Source organism: Macadamia integrifolia, unplaced genomic scaffold, assembly GCF_013358625.1.
Source record: "Macadamia integrifolia cultivar HAES 741 unplaced genomic scaffold, SCU_Mint_v3 scaffold164, whole genome shotgun sequence".
NCBI lineage: Eukaryota > Viridiplantae > Streptophyta > Magnoliopsida > Proteales > Proteaceae > Macadamia > Macadamia integrifolia.
The window spans coordinates 273987-281958 of NW_024868286.1; the positions used below are offsets into that span (position 1 = coordinate 273987).

General features: G+C 37.2%; 1 protein-coding gene and 5 non-coding genes across 6 annotated transcripts; all 6 read left to right on the top strand.

The window, feature by feature from the left end:
- The first annotated feature begins 794 nt into the window (after positions 1-794).
- On the top strand, positions 795-5373 carry LOC122064388 (60S ribosomal protein L28-2). Its single transcript, XM_042628104.1, has 4 exons — positions 795-953; positions 1125-1277; positions 1404-1567; positions 5046-5373. The coding sequence occupies exons 2-4, from the start codon at positions 1130-1132 to the stop codon at positions 5184-5186; spliced, it is 453 nt and encodes a 150-aa protein (XP_042484038.1). The 5' UTR covers positions 795-953; positions 1125-1129; the 3' UTR covers positions 5187-5373.
- On the top strand, positions 2481-2576 carry LOC122064404. The gene has a single exon (XR_006135688.1). It is a non-coding gene; the product is annotated as a small nucleolar RNA R24 (small nucleolar RNA).
- On the top strand, positions 2939-3028 carry LOC122064403. Its single transcript, XR_006135687.1, has one exon. It is a non-coding gene; the product is annotated as a small nucleolar RNA R24 (small nucleolar RNA).
- On the top strand, positions 3327-3416 carry LOC122064401. Its single transcript, XR_006135685.1, has one exon. It is a non-coding gene; the product is annotated as a small nucleolar RNA R24 (small nucleolar RNA).
- On the top strand, positions 3912-4001 carry LOC122064400. The gene has a single exon (XR_006135684.1). It is a non-coding gene; the product is annotated as a small nucleolar RNA R24 (small nucleolar RNA).
- Positions 4709-4799, top strand: LOC122064402. Its single transcript, XR_006135686.1, has one exon. It is a non-coding gene; the product is annotated as a small nucleolar RNA R24 (small nucleolar RNA).
- Positions 5374-7972: the final 2599 nt, after the last annotated feature.

Genomic DNA, 7972 nt, shown 5'->3' on the forward strand with positions numbered 1-7972 from the left:
GTTCAGATTTTGTCCGAAGTCTGAAACTCAGAAGGATTGGGACCCTCTCTTGAGCCCTCATCACCTAGGTCTAGCTATCTGGGCGATCGACACTTGTCCAAGTGGTGATTCAATACCAACAGTTCTCGGTGCAACACCTCTGTTCTGATCAGTAGAAGCATAACAGTTGAATTACCGTTTGGACATGTATTGATCATCCAGGTAGTTATGGACTGACCTGAGCAGAGGAGCTGAACATGGTTTTAAAACTTGGATTGATATTGGCCGAGACTGATTGGGTCTGGTTAATATACCCGAGAGTGAATTGGGCCAATTGGCCGCTCTGAAACAGTAGGAATGAGGATCGGGTTTGGCTGATTCAAATGCAAAATTGGTCAATTGACTGGATTTGATTTCAATTTTTATTTTTGATGAATTATTTCGAATTTGTAAACACTCTATCAAAGCTTATAAGGCATAAGATCCACTGTTTGAAAAGTCCAAATCAGATCGGTTGAATCCGCCATGATCAATCCCAGATTCTGGATATTTCGATCCAGCCAAGTACGGTTTTCTCACTGGATCACTGGATTAGGGTCCATTCTAGGGTTTCTGAGACTGATTCCGTTGATTCGATCATGATCCAATTTTTATAACCTGATAGGCCCATGCAACATAGGTCTCGTAATTCTTTATTCTTGTAGGGTAGGAACTAGCAAGTAGGAAGGAAGGACATTTCAATATTAAAGGCACACCTCGCTCGAGGTTTTAAAAATCGGATCGGATATGTATCGGTATCGGTATCGGTCGATATCGATCACGAGTCTTGACCGATTCGATACCGATCCAGTCTCTAGGGTTCATTAGGGTTTTTGATATCATTATAAAGCTGGTCTCCACAGCTCTCTATACTCTGCGCTACCTAGGACCCCGACTTCCGCAGAGGACGTTAGAGACTACCTTTGCTTTCTCTGGTTCGTAAGATCTTCTTAGATCCATAGGTTTCCTTGAATCACCACGATTTTGGTTGTGATCTCTTCTCCTGTCCCCTTTGTCACCTATCGGATTTTACATATTAGTTCTTAATTTTAGTTTTGTGTTTCTCTGATTCATTTTTTGTCTAAAGCTTAAGCGATTTCGTTCAGGTAAAATGGCTACTGTTCCTGGGCCTTTGATTTGGGAGATCGTGAAGAAGAACAACTCGTTTCTCGTTAAGGAGTTCGGGAATGGGACTGCTAGTGTGCAGTTCAGTAAGGAGAGCAACAATCTCTACAACGTTAACTCCTTCAAGTACTCAGGTATTTGAGACTTTCAGGGTTTTGAAGTTAGTTTTCCCTCGGTATTGGTCGCTGGGAAATGGGAATTATTTCGAGTTGAAGCGTTATTTATTGATCGCACTTTTTTTTTTTTCCGATGTAAATCAGGGCTGGCAAACAAGAAGACAGTTTCGATTCAACCTGCGGGAAAAGATCTGTCTGTGTTGCTTGCCACTTCCAAGACGAAGAAGCAGAACAAACCTGCAAGTTATCTCCACAAGTCCGTCATGAAGAACGAATTCCGTAGGATGGCTAAGGCTGTTATCAACCAGGTAATAGTGATGCCTCATTTCATGTTGGAACATATCCCTGGAATGTCTTCTGAAGAAATATTTCGAGACTTATTACATTATTTTTTCTCCTGCCCGCATATTGTAGGTTAGCTGAAAAGATTATGTTTTGCTGTTATGTTGGCTTCAGTGTTATATCTAGTATTATCCTGTGAATGCTAAAATGGCTTTCATACATCCTCCAGCCCATTTTCAGCTGTTTCTTTTGTCATAGGAACTCAAGTTGTAGCATAACTCTGGTACAATCAGTTGTCTCCATCGCAGATGGATGAACCTTTTTTGTTGATATTTCATCGTCTAGACTCCTATTGATTCTTGCACCAAAGTTTCTTGGAATGCATTATGTGCTAATGCGGTGATCTGTTCCATGATTCAATCAATTTCCAATTTTCGACTACTTTTGTTTTATGGATGTGCTTTTTCTTTATTGCTTAACTTTCAGCTCCATCAGGCATAGTTTTCATTATAGCACTTACTAAGAGTAATGTGTTGTGAGGTCTGACCCTCGTGTTGGATCCTACTAAGAGGAACTCTCAATGAAATTTACCTGTTTTGCTTGGATTCTGGAATTTTTATTTTCTGTTTGAGAAATGCTAGTACTTCGCACCTTGGGAACATGTAGCATTACAACCCTATCCTGTGATTGACATGTGTACTATACTATTTCAAAGAATATAGTTTCAATTTGATTTCTTTTTTATCTCTTAAACTGTTTTGATCAGGTGATATAGTATAGCACATGATTCAATAACAAGCTAAGGCTTTTAATGCTACAAATTTCCATTTCCTGTTTCCCGTACATTGTCTTTAGGAGATTTTGTCAGCTGTTTCTTCAGTGTGCGATAGCATAACTTTATCTAGGCTCTAAGAAGGTTCGAAAGGTGTTTGTGGTGGCTTTGCTTTCATTGTTCACCAAAGATTACAGCAGAGGTTAAACTTTTTTGCAGGATCTTCAATGAGATGTTCTTGTTACGCTTGGCTTCTGAGCTACTTTTCTCAACTGATTGATTTGAATTGTTTTATAGCTTCAATTTGATTTCTTTTTCATCTCTTAAAACTTTTATAGTCAGTTGATAGAGTATAGCACACGATTATATCACATGCTAAAGTTGCCTACACACACCCCGTTTCCCGTTTCCCGTTTCCCGTTTCCCGTTTCCCGTTTCCCGTTTCCCGTTTCCCGTTTCCCGTTTCCCGTTTCCCGTTTCCTTTATGTTGTCTTTAGGAGAATTTTGTCGGATATCCTTAGTGTGCGATGGCATTAACTTTTATCTAGGCTGAGAAGGTTTCAAAGGTATTTGTGGTTGCTTTGATTTCATTTTTGTCCAAAGATGACTGCAGTGGTTAAGCTTTTTTGCAATGATGAGCAGCTAACATGTAAGAAGTTGCCCTTTATGGGGATCTTCAATGAGATGTTCTTGTTACGCTTGGCTTCTGAGCTACTTTTCTCAACTGATTGATTTGAATTGTTTTGTAGCTTCAATTTGATTTCTTTTTCATCTCTTAAAACTGTTATGGACAGCTGATAGATTATTGCACACGATTATATCGCATGCTAAGGTTTTAATGCCTACGCACTCCCCTTTTCCCGTTTCCTTTATGTTGTCTTTAGGAGATTTTTGTCGGATGTATCTTTAGTGTGCGATGGCATTAACTTTTATCTAGTCTGAGAAGGTTTCATAGGTGTTTATGGTTGCTTTGCTTTCATTTTTCACCAATGATGACTGTAGACGTTAAGCTTTTTGCAGTGATGAGCAGCTAACATATAAGAATTTACCCTTTATGGGGATCTTCAATGAAATGTTCTTGTTACGCTTGGCTTCTGAGCTACTTTTCTGAACTGATTGATTTGAATTGTTGTATTTGGTTTCTTTTTCATCTCTTAAAACTGTTTTGATTAGCTGAATAGCACACGATTCATTCACAAAAGAAGGTTTTAATGCTACACACTCATTTTCTGCTTCCCTTATGTTGTCTTTAGGAGATTTTTGTCAGCTGTATCTTTAGTGTGCAATGGAATTAACTTTATCTGCGCTGAGAAGGTTTCAAAGGTGTTTGTTGCTTCAATTCGATTTCTTTTGCGTCTCTTAAAACTGTTATGGACAGCTGATAGAGTATAGCCCACGATTCAATCACAAAAGAAGGTTTTAATGCTACACACACACCTCATTTTCTGCTTCCCTTACATTGTCTTTAGGAGATTTTTGTCAGCTGTATCTTTAGTGTGCAATGGCATTAACTTTATATGCGCTGAGAAGGTTTCAAAGGGGTTTGTGGTGGCTTTCTTTCATCTTTTTACCAAAGATGACGGCAGAGGTTAAGCTTTTTTGCAGTGATGAGCAGCTAACATGTAAGAAGTTTCCCTTTATGGGGATCTTCAATGAAATGTTCTTGTTACGCTTGGCTTCTGAGCAAACTTTTCTCAACTGATTGATTTATATTGTTGTCCATTGTTCGTAGCTGTCATTATATACAATTAGCTGTCTTATTGTTTGTGAACCTTGTTTTCTTTGTTCATGGATTTGCGGGTATAGTTCCATTTCCATCATCTTCAGCATAAAATTTCAACATTTTTTTTGTGTAGTTTTTTTCTCAATTCCTCTGCTTGTACAGCTTGTACAGTTCCTCGTCAATGAAATTAGCTGTTATGCTTAGTTTCATTTCCATCATCTTCAGCATAGAATTTCAGCATTGTTTTCTCTCTCTCTCTATATATATATATGTATATATATATATATTTTTCAATTCCTCTGCTTCTTCAGTACCTCGGCATTGAAATTTACCTGTTAAGCTTAGATTCTTAGCTTTTTATTTTCTGTTTGAGAAATGCTAGCACTTCATGCCTTAGGAATCAACTATTTCGAAGAAGATAGCTTCAATTCGATATTTTTTTAGTCTCTTGAATTGTTTAGATAAGCTGATATAGTGTAGCACACATTTCAATCACAAGCTTAGTATTCAGTGTCTAGGCATTTAGTTTTCGCATTCCCATTTCCTGTTTCCTGTACATTATGTCTTTGTGTGATGGCATTAATTTTATCTAGGCTGAGAAGAGGCTTTGACAGTGTTTGTCGTGGCTTTGCTTTCATTTTTCTTCAAATATGACAGCAATGGTTAAGCGTTTCTGCAGTGATGAGCCTCTAACATGTAAGAAGTAAACCCTTTATGGTAGTCTTCGATGAAATGTCTTTGTTACGCTTGGCTTCTGAGCTATATTTCTCAACTGGTTGATTCGAGTTGTTGTCCATTGTTTGTGGCTGTCCTTATATGCAGCTGTTTTATTATGTGTGAACCTTGTTTTGTCTGTCCGGATTTGTGAGTCTTGTTTTATCATCTGTTGGTGTTTTAGCAAAAAAATTCAACCCCCTCCCCCCCTATGTGCACCTATGTGCAAAAAATTTCAACATCTGTCATGCTTTTTTAACTTTTTCATTCACCCATTTTGCCATTATTTCTGCAGGTTGCAGATAACCACTACAGGCCAGACCTGAAGTATGCGGCTCTTGCAAGGCTTAGTGCTGTGCAGAAGAGCCTCAGGGTTAGCAAGTCGGGTGTCAAGAAAAGGAACAGGCAGGGGGTCAAGGTCCACGGTAGGAAGTGAATCAAGAAGTGATTTTTTGTGATGAGGGGTTCTTAGTTTTTCTTTTTGAAGCTTTTTCTTCTTTTGGATTCACCATTTTTAATTTGGTAGTGTGAATTGAGAGGCTGAGACATTTGTTTTAGAAGCTGAAAATATATGTTTGAACTTGAATTTTGGTATAAACCGTTCTGTCGTTCTTTCTGAAGCATAAGAGCTGCTTACATTTAGAAATATGATCAGTTTCTACGTTTAGGCATCATCTCTTGTTTTTTCGGAAGACCGTCCTGGTTACCCTTTAATTTATTACCATCTCTCTGCAACAATGGTGGGGTGGACATACTCCCAAGTAGAGGCGTTAACGAGAGATGGAATGGTATAACGACTTTGTGATACCAGGGACCATCGACTGCATTAGAACTGGTTTGTGGTTGTGCCTCTTCCCATCTCCCTCCACCCAATCTCTAAGCGTTTGGATCACCGATGACTTCAGAATGGAAAATGTTGAAGGGGCCTTAATCAGCCATCCAGAGGTCTGCCCCCCATATTGGATTGTAATCCATGAGTCAAAAAGCGATGGAGACATCATATATGGGAAGCGCATTGGGGGTTCCTTTAGGGCGCATTTGGTTCATAAATTTTATAGACGATTTTTTAAGAATGTAACTTCTTAGAATATGGTTCCTGGAATTTTATTCTTGAAAAATTGAAAAAATAACTGTTTGTTGGTACGGTTTCTTAGTCTTGCTCCTTTGGATTCTCTGAAAATTTAAGTCCTCTAAAATCTTAGACAACAAACTCTTTATTCACGGTTTTAAAAATCGATAATTGGATCGGCCGATTCATGCCTAAAATTCTTAGAATCCCTGTGTTTTTATATGTGATGGCTGATTCTAGGGGTTTTGGGACTGATAATCTATAGGGTTCGATTCCGTTCCTGATTCCATGGATTCCATGCTTTAATACCTTGGTCTGGTCGGCCCAAAAATCAAGTGAAAAAAGCCTTTCATTAATCATTTAACAACAATAATAGTGTAGCTAACTCAACAACCCCGGAAACACTTTGCTGGCACACACAAGATCTTCGCCACCCACCCGGTTCGTGATCCCCAATGTGGCTTTCCTTAATTCGGTAAGTTAAAAAGATGAATGCAAATAGCAAGGTGTTGTGCTGTGTGAAGTGAGACTGCTGCCCTAAGTGAACTACTTCTCATTTTTTTTTGGTAACAACTTCTGCTCGTTAGATATAGAGAACTGAAAAAACCAAAGAACTAAAGAATAATTTTCCTTTTAATCACAAGAAATTTTTTTTATTAAGAAATGATTGAATATACATCATTGTAGGATTAAGGAGTAGAAAGAGATGTTCTTGAGAACCCAAAAGGCTGATTGTTTCAAGAGCATTACTACATCATTATAATTAATTTTTTTTATGAGAAAGAAAAATATTTATAAAATTAACTAGAAAATAGTACATCTACGTCTGAGTTAATATGGTTAATAGGAGAGTGTGTAATATCAAATGTTTGACAAAAAGCACCACTTCATTGCTAGGCTTGAGCATAAATAAAGTTGATGGAAGTTCATTACCACATCATTAGTTGGTTTTAGACAAATGTTAAGTTCAGACAACAAAATATAACCATTCAAAGAAAGAGGAATTTCTCTTAGGGGCCAATTACAATTCCAATAGCCCTCTAATATATGCTTCAATGGTACTTCCTGTCATCATATAATCAACATTAAATAAAAATGCATCATTTTTAGCAATAAGCCCCAAGCAGAGATAATATTGGTCTAATTGGTCTAATCAATGACTCCCACATATGCTATCGTAGATGGGTTCATAAGGGAAAGATATGTAGGGAGAGGGGAGGGGAAGTCTTATGAATTATGTTCACATTTTAGTAGGAAAGTATGACTATAAAGAAATTTATTTGCAAAATTCGCAATATTGAAACCACCTAAATGTAGTTTTTAAAATTTTTTTCCCAAGCTTCGGTTAAATATGTTATGAGTCTTTTGCTTAACATATCTTACATCACTCTTCCACAACAACAAATGGGAGGGTATGATTTTAAGTATACAAATGGGTGGGTATGATTTTAAGTATAGAATTTGATAGTACACCAATCCATAGTAAGTCTCTAGATATTCAATGGTTAGTATTACTAGCTCACCCAACTAGTTAGGTGAATTACCCATAGATATTGATAGGATGCCGGTAATGGAGTGAGGATCCCCAGTCCTATATCATCCATCTATTTATATATCATTGTGGCCCCATTTGGTTGCAATGGAAATTTAAAGAGGGAAGGGAAGTGAAATTTTCATACTTTAAAAAGAAATGTTTATAATCCTTACCCCATATGATTATATAAACTACTTAATTTTTTTAACCATATTTAATAATGATATATTTTACATGTAATTTTTACTTTACATGTTATATCAAAGGGTTTTGGATGCAAAGTAAAACGAAAATTTATAACCAAATATGAAATGATTTGAAGTTAATGTTAAAGTTACATGGGTAATGATTACTGTTGGGAAATTGGGTCAAGTGTTGTCATTGTTGGCAACAGTGTGATGGTTCTAGTTCAATTTGTTTGGGTTTGGTATCTTAACCGAAAATTGGATTCAATCTTGAACCAATTAGATTGAATCGGTCCTAGTGGTCCGTTGGATATTTGGATTGAATCTCATTATATAAGCAAGGTGGTTTGATGAGGTAAGAAAGCATTATGTATATGCAATGGGCCAGCAAGCTTGAACGTGTCTCTCTTTTGAGTAACCTCTTTGATTTAAAA